Source organism: Cylas formicarius, unplaced genomic scaffold (assembly GCF_029955315.1).
Source record: "Cylas formicarius isolate icCylForm1 unplaced genomic scaffold, icCylForm1.1 PGA_scaffold_2__14_contigs__length_35257938, whole genome shotgun sequence".
In the NCBI taxonomy this organism is placed as follows: domain Eukaryota; kingdom Metazoa; phylum Arthropoda; class Insecta; order Coleoptera; family Brentidae; genus Cylas; species Cylas formicarius.
The window spans coordinates 15,201,726-15,220,425 of NW_026844319.1; the positions used below are offsets into that span (position 1 = coordinate 15,201,726).

At 33.4% G+C, this 18,700-nt stretch overlaps 1 protein-coding gene across 4 annotated transcripts in view; it reads right to left on the reverse strand.

Annotated features, from left to right (window-relative positions):
- Window positions 1–18,700, reverse strand: part of LOC132698212 (UNC93-like protein) — a 122,491-nt gene that overhangs the window by 51,525 nt on the left and 52,266 nt on the right. The window contains exon 1 of one of the 4 annotated variants that reach the window (XM_060664160.1): window positions 8,648–9,337. The exons of 2 other annotated variants lie outside the window; for them this stretch is intronic. In XM_060664160.1, coding sequence (XP_060520143.1) covers window positions 8,648–9,007 — 360 coding nt within the window. In that variant the 5' untranslated portion in view covers window positions 9,008–9,337. Of the gene's footprint in view, window positions 1–8,647; window positions 9,338–15,875; window positions 16,172–18,700 lie in introns of those variants that run through there. One more of the 4 variants, XM_060664161.1, reaches the window with a different exon arrangement.

Genomic DNA, 18,700 nt, shown 5'->3' on the forward strand with positions numbered 1-18,700 from the left:
GAAGAGCAGCGAAAAATAGAGAAAGAGTTCTAGTTGTGACATCGTCACTTCACAAAACTTACACAAACTAACGTAATATACAGTACCCAATTGAAATTTTTCATGATAATTAAGTAAACATTTTAATTCAACACTCGTAAATATTACAAACATTTAAATTCAGTAATAAAAATATATGTAGGTAAATATTTCACAGCTTTTTGTAGGCATTGAAAAATGAAATGCCACCAGTTGCAAAAAAAATAAAATTAAAAAAAAAATGCAACAACATAACTTTGTTACGTCATAGTCATAGGTTAAATAAGGACGCAAAACCCCATTTTAATATATTTTTCCTAATCTAAAGAAGGAAACACCATAGTTATGGCGGTGGAGTCATTAGAAAGGGCTTTTCATAGGTTATCAATCGTGCTGTGAATGACCCGATTGTGATTTTCCTACCTTGCTACCAGATGGCATTTTCTGACGCAATCACAAAAAATAGTTTTATGAAAAAAGAATGAATATAAAATTATGATTTTTTCTAGAATAATATATAAAGCAAATATTTCAATATGTACAAATAAAAGAGTTAAAGCAATATGCTATTAATCTCTAATTAACTCGAATTTACGAAATAAAATGCTAATTTATTATTAAGGATGCAAATTGATATTTGTGTTTATAGTGGATATCTAGTTGTAAAAATGCTTACGCCTGAGAGAATTACTACGGAGACAAAAAAATGAATGAACCAAAAACAAAGGAAAATCGCAGGTTCCCATATCAGTTTCGATGTTATTAGCCGTTTCCATTATTTGGAGTGTCGGAAACACGCCATTATACACTTCCGTGCCATCAAGTGCCAAGGTCGGCAACGCCGCTAGACGGCGGAGTTGTCAAATGGCAGCAACGATCGTCGGATGTTTCGACGTCGGGTTTTTTGTGTCGTCTTTTTCGAGTGTTGGTACTTCGTGTAGACCAAAATACATTGTGGGTGGTATTTTTCTACTATTGAAAGGGGTTAAACTTAGCCGTACAATGGTATTAAGTTGACCTTGTGGCCTCTGAGCTTTTACGTAACGGATAATTTTGTAATAAACAATGAATTTATGCGATCGTGTTTGTGTTTACTGTATCGAGGAGTCAGGCTCGTCGATATCAGTGGGTGAAACGTAGACATTAATTGTTCATGCTTCAGATAGGATTTAGGATGATGAAAAAGCTTTTACAAAACTATACGACGTTTCTTAATACGAGAGAGTAATAAAATGTAAATTTGCAATGAGCGTCGCACTAATTTGCATGCAATCGGAATACGTGTTTGATGAATGACAGCAATGTGACAGCTGTATTACTACGGGTAATTTATTAAAATAATAAATATAATAATACATGATTATAATTATAGAGACGGATAGATAATTGAGACATTAGTTATTCTAAAATCAAGTAAATGAAAACTAAAAAATAAATATTACTATTTTTAAAAAAACATTTTTAATGCAACTTCATTTATAAATTTTAGTCATGTTGTGAGTAGTAGGAGCTCTACAGTGTCTTCTATGTGTCTGTTTAAATTTAGACTTAAATACACTGACATTTAAATATTTATTTATTGCAGAAATAGTCGCACGGTTATTTATGAAGATAAAAAAACCTTCAAATTCAATGACTTTCTACGTAGCATCCAGTGGCGTATTTGAAAAAATATGAGGGGTGTAATCATCAAGATATGAAAACCAACATTGGGACACCTCTCTCATCAGACAGTTGTCAGAGTACAAGAAGGGAGTTCTGGAGTTCCATCTATGGGTGGCGCTATTTCTAAATAGAAGCCCTAACAATTTTTTTTTAATTGAATGCTGAAGGTTACATACAAACTTTGGAAGAACAAACAATAAATAATTTCGACTGTGCTCCAGCACATTGTTGCCACCGTTCCCCGGCCTGAGGACCCTCGACTTTTTTTCTTGATTCTTAATTGAAAATTGCATTAGAGGAGTTCAGTTACACGTAGAGTCGAATGAACTAAGTTTAGATTCCGCGTTGCTGAAAAAAAATTAATCAAAAAGACCAAAGAAAATAGATTAACTCTTTAATGTTTCTACAAGTACTTAATTAACACCCTGTTTTATTTGCAAAAGCCGGAAAAAATACTTTTTTTGAGTTTTTGACAGAGAAAGAAACTGACATGTTTTGAGAAGTTCTCTGTATCATTTTAGCCAATCCGACATATACCTAACAATTTAGCCTAAACAAGATAATATCAATGGAAAAAAACTCCCATGAATTTTTTATGCGGATAGACCGAGTGGAAATCTACTTTCTTAAAATAATAATTAATAAAATATTCTCCAATCACAACAAATTTTCAGTTCGATCGCAATTGGTACAATTCATTTCTAATACTTTCTACAAGGAACGGTGCATTATCTGCAAAATCTGCCAAACTATACAGATTGTCTACGATTAGAACCAACTTGTCACGTTTTTCTATAAAGCTTTCTCCACAAAGGTTTATAAAAAATCATTTATCACCTGACAAATAAGCAATCGAAATGTAAAATTAGATAAGACGCAAGACGTGTGCCTTGGACAGGAAACGGCGAAGGCCGCTATCATCATTATTACAGCACAATAATTTCGCCATATTAACGTTTATTAACAATAATTCTCAGTGATATCTCTTTAAGGTGTCCGCTAATACATATTATAATGTAGGAATTATCGAAACACGAAGTACGCCAGGCCAAACAATAGGCAAAACGCGGGGCTTCAACCGAGCGTAAAGAAAATTGAATATACTGCTTCGTCGCCGGTAGTATCATGGAAAAAAACCGTTGCATCTTTCACCCATAATTTGAGGCGCGTTTCACAATTTTTCGTCGCTTCAGCATCTGCAGGATCGATACTGGGCATACCGATTGTTTCAGCAAGGCAAAGTATTATTATTAAAAGTTTGAAGAAAATATTTACAAGGTAAATCAGAAAATAGAAAAATTTCGAAATTTAGTTTCGAGTCTCTGAAGGGGCGGAAACAGTTATTTTGATTTTCAATATCCAATTTTTACTAATAATGCTTATACTATCCATACTATCCATCAAGTACTGCTTTAAAATGTTTTCTTATTTAATACTCCCTCTTTCTCGGCAAGGAAATTTGTGGGAACATTTTCGATAACTCCAAAAAGGCACAACGCATTTTAATAAGCGTCAATCAAACCCTCTGGTTGTTGAGGAGGACCTTGCTGGCTGTTTGAGTTTCAGTTAAGACCTGAAGAAGTCAACAGGATGATTAGCGAAACGTCAGCAAGTTCGATAAATAGTAAGCTTCAAAGGGCTTTTCCTAGACCATAAATTGTGCTATGAATTGCGATTCCCGATCTCGTTACCAGGTTGCGTTTTCTAAGATAATCTCAAAAAAAAATTCTCTAAAAAAAAATGAATGTAGCGGTACGACTTTTTACGTCAAGAGAGAGTGAAATAACAACAACCAGTGAAAACCGAATCTCAATATCTTTATCGTAACCTAAAAAATTTATAAAAACACAAAAAATAGTATAATTTGGTAAACATTTACAGTTTCCGTTGATAAACGCTAATTTATAATTTAGGATACCAACCGATGTTTAAAATCAAAACAAAATATTTAAATAATCTAATAATTGTTGGACGCTAACTAATTTCATTAACTATGTATTTAAATAGTAGTGAAATTACAAGATTGCCAGGACAACCAATTTTGTTTCCTCAGACCATCTGTCATGTCGCTATTTGATTTCGTTTTAAATAGTTTAAATTTGTTAAATGTCTTTTTTAAACAGGGCAGGTTCTGATTACTTCAAAACACCATTTTACTACCTACGTAAAGCTATAATTTTTGGTTAGTTGGCTACACCCAATTTATAAAGAAAAGATTGGTGATAATAATAAATCAATTGCAAACGGCTATCAACGCGTAAGAATGGCAGTAATGGGTAATTTTGTACGCTTCGAAGGTGTTTTGGAAAAAGCATGAAAGATAACTTACAATTAAATTTTGATAATAAATATCATTTGGCGTCTCACATAATGAACTAGCGTTATATTTAGTAAATTCGGGATAATTTGGACATTAATAACAATCCCTAAAGCGAAATACTTCACATAATTTCACATTCTTTTTTAGTTTTAGGTTATTTAAAGTATTATCGTTGCATTCACTTTTTTCCTCTCTCCCTTTTTTGGCAAATGATTTTCATTTTTTTCTTAGCGAATTATTGAAGCCTTTTGAAGTCTTCAAAATTCTAGGATCGTCTATTTGCCCAATAGCTCATCTCGTTGTCCTTACCGGGACACCCGGTATATTTTAATTTTCCCGAAAGTTTTGTGAAACTTTTGTGATCATAAAGTAAATTTTTAATAGTAACCTTTGCTGCAATTAAATTCGGCAAAAGTGCACCTTAAAATATAAGTTGGATTATGCTTTTGACACTACTGAAATGAATAAAAAGACTTATTGAAATTTAAAACACGCCGTACATGGCGCTATCAAAGAATCCAAGGCAACGTATCCGACAAAACGTCTCTACATTATCGACCATCGCTTCGAAGTCGTAAAAGAATTTAAGTGCATGGGGGCGTTAATTACACATGATAACAGAGTAGAAGTGGTCGGAGCTGCAAGAATATTAGAAGAAAAAAAAGATGTTCGTGCCATACAACATCCGCGTGGGTCTAAATTTCCTCATAAAAAATATTAAGAAAAAATATAACAAATATGAAAACAGCGTATCATTTCTTGTCCCCCTGTTTTAACCGGTAATTAATTAACTAATTAATACAAAAAATATTTTTTAAATTTTAATTTTGAAATTTCTATGAATGGAGCAAATGTTATCAAAAGCATTTTGACATTGGCTGAAAAATACTCAGATGTTCAAAACCGTCAGTCGGCAAGTATTGTGAATTATAGAAACAAAAATAAAATTTTGTGACGCTTAGGGTTTAGAGCTATTTTTTGTTTGAGTATTCCAAATAAACTTTTTAATTTGTTTTATTCACTGTTAAAGTCTTCTACTTTATTTATTTTTTTAGAAACACATTATATATACATAGATCATTTTTTTCGTGCATATAAACATTGAGTGTTTCGGTTTGACTTTTTGAAAGCTACTTTTCGATAAACTTTTATTTATTAATTTTTAAAAGACCAACACAAACCAGTAAAGTAGAACAAATCAATAAATATATTTAGAAGTGAAAATATTACTTTTGGCAGTTTGAATCCAAGGAATTCAACATTTTCCATAAATTTATATAATAAAAAATAATTAGTACTCTCTCTGATTTAACAGTAATTTAAATGCCATTAGGTCGATAATATCATAAATAATATAAATACAAAAATAAATTATTTTTGTATTTTCTTTATTCTAATAACTTACTCAAAAATTGTGACAACGTAGATATGTTTAAAACTGAGTTTAGCATTTATAGGAAACATTTAAGCAACGATGTAATTAGTTGGGATTGATGTCTCATTGTGAACTATCAGTAAAAGAATTCTTAATTGCTTTTTAAATTAGAATCACCTCGGAAGTGGCAACAAATTTTTAACAAGATATATATACCTAATAGAACGTTTGGTAGCAAACGTGTCGGTAAAAATGTCAACTTTCTGTATTTAAAAAAAAAATTGTATCCAGTATCTATCAATATCCCAAAGTGAAAAAAAATATTTTTTTAATGTCAAACTAAATAGACAAATGTGTGCAAAAACTGCATCGTAAATTTTCGGTACAAAATTGAAGATTCATATGGCTCATTTTCCCTGCATAAAATCAGCGATGTAGAAGTATTATGTGTGCCAATTCTATTATTGTATTATAGTTTTCAGTGCTAACATTAAATATCAAGAGTTACTAGAATGATAACGCAGATGCAATGGGTTATTTTGAAACCAAACATTAATGTGATAAAATAAACATGGTATTGATACAAGTTATGCAGTGCTTTTGGTAGTTAAGGTAAGAACGTAGCCATCTCAATTGAGAGTCTCTTCTTTCCCTCAAAGTAAATCACTGAAATAAGATATAAAATACCCCCATGTTCGTTAAATGCCATTTGATAAAGACACGGTGTTGTCCAAACAATTGTCATGTGAAAATATATAATTTCGTGAAAATCTGAACTTTTAGTTCTCTCCTTAAGAAACTAACCCAAAGTTTACATGTCTTAAAAAAGCCATATTGGAAACGTGTTACAATTGAAAGATAGGGACAGTGGCAAGCGTTTGGGTTTCTGTTTGTGGATCACCAATAAAATTCTAAACAACAACTTTAAATTCCACAAGCTAATAATGTTCCTAGACCAGTCAGTCAACCTTTAGTGCGTGACTTCTAAGCAGGTATTATAGAATTACTATAATGTACCATTTTGTGCTACACGTGTAACAGAAATTCTTATTTGCACATGCTTGAAACATATTCATCAGACAAGTTGGAAGAATTGGCTCTTCATAAGATATAATCGTATCGGTACTCTTTTACAGAAATGTACCCAAACATTAGCGCTAGTAAAAAATTATAGTATGCAACACTTGTCGTCGTTTATCAGACTTGTGGCAAATTAATATATTCTTTTACATGCATTTTGCTGATCCAAGGAACTGAGAAAAAAGTCAAATAAACAATCCTGATTTTGTATTGTTCACTATACAGGGTGTTCCGGAACTTATTCGGCATAGAGGAAGAGATGATACTATCAACCAACTAACCAAAACCAATCAAATCTACAAGATTTGTGCAATAAATGCGGAATCGAATATTAATCGTTAAGTAGATAAAGTTGAAATTAAAACTTAAAGATTTTGGAAAAATTAAAATAATATCGAACAGGTTAAAGTCAAAATTTGTATTATTTTGTACCTTCGACAAAATTATAATGGAGGAAATTATATTATTACTTTGGGTTTGGTGTTTGTTAATGTACGCTGTTGCTATCGTTGGTAATATATTTATCACTTATTTTGTCTGGCAAATCGCGAATCGTAATAAAAATAGTCTTTCTTGTTCACATTACATAAACAGTTGTGCATTTGAAGTCACGAATGAAATATATTGAGAGAGTAAGAAGAATAACGGCTGTTCCATGACAACATAATATATGAAAAATACCATCAGGTAGCATTTTTAGACTCATTTCAAACACATTTTCAATAAAGTTTCGATAAAAGATAATTTCTTAAGATTCATACTACATTCATTAGTTTTACTAAATCGATTTAACAAAATATTGTGTAGGTTAAGATATAGTTTATTAAGAGCACTTTGCTGAATTCGTGGCACAGTGACTACTAAGCCTGGATTTTCTCTATAAATGACTAATTGCCGATGTACGAAAAACAAACACCTCACGGGCAGAACCTCCTCATATACTAACTGCATAGGTTAATCCACTATGAACTACTCTACTTTCGATATATTCGGAGACAGTTTTTTTAAGTTCTCTTAATAAAAACACTTGGATACTTGAACTGACTCTAATCAACTAGATCAGTAGAGCATCTCGATCTGGAAATCAACATTAAACAACATGTACATAGACAAATAATTAATAGGCACTCAGCTTTCTATGGATAACAAGTGAAAATCTTTACCAGCTATCATATACTGAAACCTCTCTAAAACCTAACTTCGTACCTTTGATATGTTTCTTTATATCCACTATCACAGACCTTTTTCCAAAAGTAACACTGTAGACTTGACAAAAGCGTATGGTACCTGTGACTATGATATTTTATAAAAGAAATTGTATCTACACGCTATTCGAAATGTGGCGCTAAATGGATTGAATCATAACAGGTAGAATGCAACAAGTAGATCCGCTCTTGCCGAGTTGGAAATTCCACAAGGTAGCGTTATTGGTACTATTTTGTTTATAACCATTCTAAATAGCACTGCCACGAACTTTATGAAGATAGTTGGACCTTGGTTCAATAAGAAGAAATTTATTTGTTAATGAAAACAACATTATTCAAGAAGTGCAAAGTGGTTGAACCAAAGATTATATAAAGGTCAATGGTTATAAGGTAAAACTAACAAATAAAAACAAATTCGTGGGATGTTTCTGGAGGATATGCTGACTTGGTTATATTGAGTTTAAATTAAATAAAGTGTGTTATACTTTTCGGCTTCTAAAATGCCACATGGAAACTAAAAAGAAACTGTATCATATGAATCTTGCAATCCACATTAGGTATTGAATGGAAACAATGAAAAATTGTTTATACTACAAAAGCGTGCAATCAGCACATGTCTAAGTTTAGAAGGTAGACAGTCTTGCAGAGGAAAGTTTAAAAAGTTTGGGAGTGTGTGATATACTTTTTCAAAAATAGTGAGTCAAAAACTGTTTATCGCACATGGACACGTTTAGCTTTCCTCATCATCGGTCGACAGTCTCCAGAAAATGCTGCAAATTATTAGAATTACAAATGTCTTAAAGAAGGAATTTTTTAACATTCTATTCCAGGTGGAGCCTTACAGGATGGAAGAGTTTACTTAATGTAAATATACAGTCCAAATACGCGCAGAAATAACGTAAAATAATTGACCGCGCCCTGGATTTCCTCCCCCCATAATGACGCCATCGGCAGCGATCCTCAAACCGAAAAGCAAATATTTACCATGCTGTTCACGATAACCCAATAGAAACTCTTCACGGACAAATTTCTCGGTATAGAACACGACGGTTCCTCCAACTTGTCCTGGTTAGAGTGTTTGCCCTTCAAGTCGTGATCGGAGCGAATAGTCTTTAGGTCGAGCTCCGAGTGCTTCCGCTTGCCGTGATCAAACACCTTGAGCTTCATGTCGTGCTCTGAATGGTTCCTCCGGCCGAAATCGAAACCTTTCGACTTCAAGTCGTGCTCGGACTGGTGTTTCCTTTTGCCGGGGCTGAAACTTTTGGCATCGTTGACCACCGCGCGTACCGTTTCTTTCGGATTGTCTGCGCTATCGTCGCTGGTTTTTTTCGCGTCCAAACCCATCGTTGCGCTTGTGGTAAAGTATAACCACCCGACAAGGCATAAACGCGATGCACAAGAGCCACAAGCACGCGAGAACTCCCGGTCACGTGCCGAACACAATACCGACTGACTGAGAGCTGACCGAACAGATCTGTGATGGTGACACCAATGAACTCTGGATAATTCTGCCCAAGCGGCAGATAAATTTACTGCGTGTAAACAGAAACGACTAATTTTCTGTCTCCGTTGAATCGATTAACCGCGACAACAAATAGACTACGTGTGTGTGTGTGTACACAGTTCTTTTTCCATTTTTTTTTAATAACGCCGCGGCCCGGGATAAACACTTTAATTATTTTATCGATATCTTCCGAGGGATACGGACATAGGAATTGACGTCGCGGAGAGTGATTTTCCACTGGCGTGAGACGCGCTGGGCCGGGTGTAGTTTTGGCACCGCATGGGCTTAGGTCTCTTAACGGCATATTTTCGTAAATGTGTCGACTAAATATATAACGAGAGTTCTACAGGGTCCGCTCAAATTACGATCGACGGAAATTCGCTACGGATTTGAGTCACCACGATGCACGATTCTATGTCGTGTTGGACATTGTGCGAAAAATTAAATTTATTTTCATGTGATAAAAATTATCTTGTTAAATTTGTTTGAATGAGAAGTTCAAAACTTGGAGAAAAATTTAATCTGTATCATAAAATATGTAATACAAGAGTTTATAAGATTTATTTTATTTTGGTTTTATTTTTTAAGTGAGGCACTAAGGAAAAGGAGTTTGTTTTCTTCTATATATTTTTATAGCGGTTATCAGCTTATTGGTGAGTGAGCTGTTTATGAAATCTAAATATCGGTTTTATTTTACACCTAAGGTAAGTACTTAGAGGGAGGGGAGACGATGTTAACAAAATATGCAAAAAATGTATAATAATCATCAGGTATTATATTATCATTAATTATTATTAAACGAGAACCTAGTATCTTCCGTTCCATCAGTAACCCCTTTAAGACCGAAAATGGAAAAAATCCCAAAATCCCATTATGTGTACCCATAATAATGGGCGTTATAATAAATTTTTCAATTATATTTCAAATGTTTCTTAATAGTTCAAGTTAGTAATTCAACTTTGAAACTTATTTGTTTTAACGTAGTCACTTTGCAATAAAAAAAAACACAAAATGCCCATCGCTCATTATTTTTTGGCACATTTTCGTTCACGTCAACCAGGAACGATAATCTAAAAAAAACAGAATCTAAATAGACAAATTTTTATCATTTGTACCTTATCCACACCCAATCTGTGGGCACACTGTATTTCAAAATGCTGAAAGTTTTGAGCAAGCCTATTTTTTAATTTGCATATATAATTGGTATCGGCAAAAATTAAATCACCTACTAAAGGTATAATAATTACCTAAATTTTAATAGGAGCATCTCAATAGTATCCCGTTTTGCATTGTGGTTTATCAGATGATTTATTTTTTTTATTGAAAAATTTTAGTAGACGTTAAAATTTAAGAGGTATATCGATCTTGTTGTCTAAGTGCGGTTTCGAATATTGACTATCAACATGGCTAAACTTATTTTATTGGTAACTCAAAATACGCGTTCTTCGATTCTCCAACGAAAATATTCTAGTTCGGATTTCTTCTAGTAGTTCGCATGGTTGCTGAGTTCCTCATTATATGACTAATCTAATGATAGTTTCTTTGATGAGTGTCAACCATACTTACTAAGAAGACGTAACAACGCAACAGTTTTATTTTTATATCCAAAAGTAAATTGTATGATTTAAATTTTCAGAAACACCGATCTTGAAATTTCTGTATAACACGATATTTCTTGTGAGATGCCCCCCAAATAATTGTACTGTTTCACTCATTCTATGCTAACTTAATTGATAAAGAGTTCACGAATTTCACAACTTCCAATATTATGGAAATACGAGTCTCTAAAGAAAGTAGTCCAAAAGTATTAAAGCTAAAAATGTAACACTATACATAGAAATCAAAATTCACATTGCATTTCCTATTTCAGTCTCATTAATTTGATTAATTTCTATTATATGTAACTAATTATTTTATATATAATATTATACCAAAATACCACCCTTTGTATTTGGTTTGCAAATCTCAGAGTGTTGTGTTACAAGTGCCCAGATATTGTTATTTTGTGATTGTGATGTGCATTTTCGCATTTACTTAAAACGGCTGCTAAGAATGTGATAAAAAACTAACCAACATTTCTAGATATGGCTCCACGCGACAATATATCTTAAAATATTGCTATCATGCTGGAAGAGACATATTGCGAACACCCCGTACAACTACAAAAACAGCAGGTAAGTTGAAATAGCCTACGACCCTTATCCGTCCACCCTTCTGTCGACATTGGGGGTCAGCTTTCATTGAATTTCCGAATGGGTTTGGCAGTGACTTTGAAAATTGAGGCGTAACTTAAAAACAAATTTATTCTAATTTTAATTTTTAGTTCTATAAATTTTTGGCACACTGCGTATAAGTTGACTTATTTTAACTTAAATTTTATTAAGAAATGCAATTTGTTCAAAAGCTGTTGCTGTTTTTGAAGTATGTATACGTCCCACGAATTCTTCATATTCATTGCTACTTCATAAAAATTGGAATGATCTAGGGTAACCAGGAGAAATTGTAAGAAGAAATGTTGACAAAGTTCGTTCTGGATAATGACAAGTGTGTTCGAATTTTGTTGCTGAAAAAAGGATTACTAATACAGCACTTTCTAAAATTGACAAAATTATTGTTCTCATTGTGTTCAAAGCTCTTCGCAACCAAAATATGTTCGAATAAGACTGGAGCTAGAGATGTACGAGAATAAACCCGACACCGAAGATATAGCAAATAATAAAAAGAGACTGTAATAAATGAGGATAAATTTCAGGAACATATTCTGAAAAAGGCGTTACTGGAGATAGTAAATTTGAATTAACCTCTTTGTACGAAATTTGTTGTCGACCAAATCGCCTGAAACGGTACTGCGCCTTTCGCCATATCGGTGTGAATTAAAGCCCATATGCGCCCATTGCCGTATTTTTAACATTCGTGACGTTTATTATTTTATTTTATTATTTTTCTGCACTTCAACGAGGTTAGTTCATCTTGTTTCTGGGAATATGATTAAAATTTGCAAATGAAGTTTTGTTACAAATTGTTTTTTTTTTACAATTTACAATTTATTTATTTTCAAATAACTCTTACTTCTATATAAGTTTTTGTTGATTTGATATTACATTAATTATCTTACATTAATTATCTGAATTATCTGCCTACCTCTATCATTATAAAGATGTATAAAAATTATTATATTTATTATTCTACTCAACTAATCTTAGTAACGACGCTGTCACATTAATTTCATTACCTAATCTGGTCTTTCTATTGTATGAAAATTGCTGTGAGCCGAATTTAGGAACGATGCGAGGTGTGCAGGTCTTAAAAACTAAAATAAAGAATGTTTAAACACTATTATTCCAATTTAAGTTATCCACCTTGTTTAATGATTGCTGTCATTGCAAATTGACATTTTACTACTGCATTAGGAAACTGAAAAAATAACTTTTTTTAACTCAAGTGGTTAGAAGTTGATTGAAAAATCACAATGTAGAGAAGGAACGATTAACAACAAAAATTAGTATTTATTTGCGCAATTATTAAATGAACAATTTTGCCAAAGTCAATACATAGTAATGGTTTTATTGTATGCTACCCGTTGCCTTGTCCTTTGTTTCATGTAATTGAATTTTTTTCAGAAAAATAAGTTTAACACAGCTCGGCCGTCTAACTGTAAACTATCAAATATTCGTGTTTTAAATCTATTATTATTATTAGAAATTATGCCACTGAATGTTTTAAAGTTAACTTCCTATAATGACGAAAACGAAATATTAGTAATAATAATAATAGTGTTTATCGAGAAATATAATCTACAACTGGAAAAAAACATAAGAACTACCTAAATACTAAAAGTCACAAAATGCAAAGTCCATCTCAACTGTCATCAACCCAGTTGAAGAAAAAAAATAGTGGGACGTGAAAGTATATAGGATCTAGATAACAATATGTTTCCCAATTGTTCATTTTTTCTAAAATTTATAAATAGCCTTTATTACAAATTATACACTGCTAAAAATTTATTATTTTATAATGACTAAGCATCATACGTAAACCCACGAATAAAAATTTTGGAGTGATATCTGCGCAAATGTTAATAAATTTTAAAAACTGAACTAGAACAATCCAGTTTTACCAAGCATTAACTTGTCGCGTTTTACTGCACCCGAGTGTAATTTGTTGATTTCAAAACGTTTACTAATTATAAGATTTCCAACTAATTTTTAAATGCTACGAAAGTCGTCAAACACGTCGACACAAGCCTCACACGTAGATAATAGGTACCGTGGACATTGGTATGGTCTGTTCATAGATAGAAGAAAGTGACCAATTGCTTTTGAATGGGATTATCCAAGGGTGGTCATTAACATACAATACAACAAGATTATTACCTAAAGTTTCGGAATTGAAATTCAGGTAAAATTGTGGTCCGCAATAGAAAATAATTTTATACCTACCTGTGTTTAATATTCTTTGATTTAGTATACTACTTAGTTTAAGTTTATTAGTAATCATTCTTATTTCGTGTGTAATACAGCGTGTATTGATTCGTGTGCCAATTATGCAAAATATCCCTCCACAAAGTTGGGCAAATTCTGTTAAACATATAGAAAAAGCAGAACAATCCATATTGCAAATAATACAGAACAGATAATAATTAGAACAGGCGATGACAGCGATAGTAATACTGATATATTATGTGAATAATTTCAAGTAATTTAAGTAGGTAATAAAAATAATTTGTAATTTTATTGTAGATTTAGACATAAATACGTACGTAAATAAATAAATATTGTTTAGTATCTTTCTTAACAAAACCACAAATAATTACATTCTAAGCAAAGTGCGGCCATATTTCATTCTTACAGCTTGCCCGGGTCTTTCCTTAATTCGTATCAGTTAGTCACTTGCTTATATCTATGAACAGACTTTATCTGTACGTATGGATGTCGGATATTCCATTTGTCCATTTAAGAACGCATGTCCAGCGGGCATCAGGGTGCATACGGCGGACGTAATATGGACGTTTTCAAGATGTATGTTTTTAAAACCAGGCGGAAAGTAATATTTCCTGACCTAATATTAGGCCAAAAAGTCATAGTTTAAATGTGAATGTAACTCGCCTTTGAATAGGTTTCCATAGTAACCCTAATATTAAGAAATGACGTAGCTCAAGTTTAAATCATATAGCTACTTAATATCTGGATGCTCTACCGATGCTGATAATACAAGAACTGATAATACAAAGTCCATTCAACAAGCGCATGCGGCATTTTTATGACAGTATTTTCTCAAAATTTCTCCAGATCCTATTAAATCTTGTTGATAGAGCAAAGCATTGAAAGCAGAAGTTTTACAACTTTGTAAGGGTGAGTTCTATATAAACTACCTTAAAATATTTTAAACGAACTGTGTAGAAGGCAAAATTTATCCTTGTATAGACACACACAACAAAAGGTAAGGAGATAATCAAGATAATTACCACACACCAGAAGTGAAAACAACAATAACGTCTTGATTTCAGAGATTGATATGGCATTTTTATAAAAATAATTTTAATAGATAAACTCTGTCAGTTTAAAATTCTAAAATGGAATTTGAAGAATATAAATTAGTGGAAACTCAAAGTTTACCTACTGAAATTGTTCAAGCAACCCGAGAAACAACCTTCGACTTATAACCTAAGTCTAAGTCTCAGACACGATGCGAACAAATATATAAAAAATTTTAAAAGTGGTGTTTCAAAAAGGTGGGTGTGAAGATGTTTTATTGGCATATCTATCAGAGAAATCAGAAAAGTTGAAATCATCATCGTTTTGATTCTATGATTCTATGATGTTATTATAAAATATTTTAAATTAAATGCGCCCATGATGAAAAAATCAGTAGGATATAAAAAAAAAATGAGAGTGTCAGATAAAATGGATATCGATAAATTTTTAGCATCGCATGGACACTTTCTTATGAGGAACTTTTGTTGATTACGGGTCGACGAGAAGAAATAACGACATAACATAACAGACAAACAAACTATGCTTTTCGTCTACATTCCAAACCGCAAAGCAAATAATGCAACTAAATTTATGTAGAATGTATATGGACTTATGCCCAGCCACAATATGCAGTAGCTAAAGTTCCCTTAGCAATAGCTGCATTTTTAAAATGACCCAACCCAAATGAATACAAAGGGTTTTGCATTCTAGCTAATCGAGTGCTGACATTATAAATGCTATATTGAGGAGGATTCTAGTCAGAATAAGCCTGACATAGCTGAGACAATTCAAAAGGCAGGCAGCAGTTCAAAAAATTTCAGACTAACAAATCATTTTGAAGTACCCCTCTCACAAAAAAGTTGTCTCATACAAATTTAATGATTTATGGTACAACACTGAGTCGGTTTTAAAAAAATATTGTACGTAACACCGGCTGAAAGTGCTTTTACTGGAATAGTAGACTGTGCCTACTTCAGTAAAATGATACTTTCACTAATCTATATATAATATTTATTAAACCATCATTACAAATATATCAATTATTCGCTTATTACTTGTTAATTTTTGCAAATTAGTTTGTGTCAATTTATTATATTCAGAACTTGCAACCCTGTAAAATTGAAAAAAAAATTATTCAACGAATGTTCCATAAGTACGAACAATGGACGTCACATCACACCCCGTGAATGTCCGTGTGCGGTTTAAACGAAAATAAAATTGAAAAAATGATTACCATAGGATTGACCATAACCCAGTAGAAACTTCTCACGGACATTCTCCTTTGGCGCTGATGAAGCTGCAAGGGTTCCGGGATCTGGAGCGAAAATCGCTTCTGCGTACTTTTCGGATTCATTTTCACCAAAAACGCGACAACCGAACAAAAACTAAGCAAAACTAGTGGCGTTCCGACGACATACCTAAATCTTAGATGACGCGCATCACAAGTCGGCAATATTTTCGATATCGACTGAGGTACTACTCGGAAAACAATCGCATAATATGCATACACGTACGTCCAACCTGATGTTTAAAGTAATATTGACAATTAACTGAGTCTTGGTAGCAGGAAATCTATAAAATCCTGTTTCTGGCGGCGATATAAATCTTTTGTGTTGTTAATTTTTGCCTTTTATTCTAACTTCGTGTTATTGTTTGTTTTATTTATTGCCGAAGCTGTTATTTTACACGTACGCTACAGCGGCGTGGTTTCGGGGAAACGAGGAGGGCGTAAATAAAATCGCGCGTCGTTAGAACTTCGAACAATTGACTGTGCGGAAAATTCCGATCGATTGATACACCTGATTGAGTGAGTCGGTCGAAATTTAACTGCTTTGGAAAAGTTGTTCACTGTCAAGAAGATTTCTACGAAGGCGTAGAAAGAACACACCCTAAAATAAATACGCAAACTGCAAATTTCGTGTTTCAACTCGAAATTTTACGAACCGAGTTAAATACAAGGTTAATTTTAATGAAGTGCAAGTGAAGGATGACCTACAGGTGGGTAAAAAGTAATGTTGGGCAGCACTATTTGCTGTGAATTTTGCCATTAATTTAAACCTATTTTGTATTGCATTGAAGAATGGTGTACAGATCACGCTTTGTCAGGAATACGTAAATGGTTGTTTTCACAAGGAAAAGAGAACTAGGTCTATCTTGGTGGCACCGGTGCTCCCAAGTACTAAGCTTCATCAAGGAGGTAAAATACCTTGCGCTGCCACTCGATAGCAAGTTAACATGGAACTCCCAACGAAAACAGGATTAAAAAGTCTATATGTCTTATGAGCACTGGCGTCGGACTATAGGCAAGACATGGGGGCTATCCCAGGATTGCCATGTGGATCTATACGATTATAATAAGACCAATGCTAACATATGGTGCAATTGCCTAACTCCATAGGGTACAACAAAAAACTGCAAGCCGCAAATTAGAACAAATACAAAGGATGGCAAGCTGGGCCATGAAAACTACACCCACCAAGGCTCTGGAGCTAATGCTCACTCCTCTCGATATACACATAGGAGAGGTAGTTTTGATGATTATGGTGTGTCCCTGTGACGTTGGTATCATGTCCAGTGCATGGAATACAGGAAGATGAATCCCATCCACAAACTTAACATTATGATGACAATAAGTAAGATGCCCAGAATTACTGTAGCTGCAAAAGTAATTATCAGGAGCAAAGTTACTGGTAAAACTATATCAATCTATACAGATGGCAGACAGCGAGTTTTGGTACTTCAGAGACCATGTTTTACGTCAGAACTAGCACTAGAATGTCACCGTACTCTCGTTGACAGCAGACAAAGTGGTCATCCTTAGTTGGATTAAAGGGCATGCGCAGGAAATTGTACGGGCCACTCGCTGGATGACCTTTTTAACTTTGTTTTTTCTTCTTTAGACTTTCTTTCTAAATACCTAAACTTTCTAGGGCTGGAACCCCCTGTCGGCATGGCGACGGCATTAAAGAACCGATAAAGGAAACCTACCAAAAATAATTTCTAAAACAATGATATGAAACAAAAAACTGTTGACTAGCTAGGAAGTTATTCTACAGGTTAATTAACAAAAACTATTTCGGGTTGGATTTGGGTACTCGCAGCACCCCACGTGTAGGCTATGCGCAGATCATCGGCTGTATATCTTGAAATATGGATTGCGGAAGAAAAAGTGTTACCAAAGGGGCCATAAGAAGTTTCTGAATTTTCTAGTTAATAGAACGAGAATTTCTATTTTTTTGAAATTATGTTTAGGGAAGTAAATTCCTTCTTTATTGTGTGAGTCATTTTGTCCTATCTGCTAAGATAAAGTGGTGGCGAGGAAATAATGTTCTCGAAACCATAATCTGTTTTAATGTTGAAATGTTTAAGGCTAGTTTTACAACTACAGATTGTTGCTCAGGTCTCATTAAAACTGATGATTAGTACGTTGATTTGTTTGATAGGCTACCGTAAACTTCAATCGTAAAATTAAACTTCAACTGGTGGATTCAATTCTAGTTAAACTGCAAACACCCTGTATAAAAACCATATAATAAAGAAGTTTTGTTTTAACCTTGTCTTGTAGATCTTACATCTCTCAGATTGGATCGTACGGGGACCATGCATCCCAGATCAACGTTTTATATGGTCAGAGGGATCAATAAAATGCCCAACAGTAAGTTTAAGAGCGAAGTACTAGGTCGTACCATAGGAAAAAGAGCGCGAGCAATAACAAAATTTCCGTTCTGTTTGCAAAACGGAGTTATAAAACGATTTAAATTTTCAGAATTTTCTAGCATCCATGCATCGACTAATGCGATTTTTTCAGGTTTTTAACATTTGACCCACAATTTCTGAGCTTGAGGGGAAAATGATTATACCAATCATAAGCTTTCCCGTTAGGTGAGAGTAGTTCTACAGTTATTATAGTAGTTAATGTAAGAAATATCGAAAGTGTTGACAAAATATTAAAATTTTACAATTGTCGTGTTTAACCTACAAAATTCAAATAACATAAGATGTACCAAGTTCAGAAAAGTGGATTATAGTAGAAGAAAAATCACTTTTCTGACGAGGTAT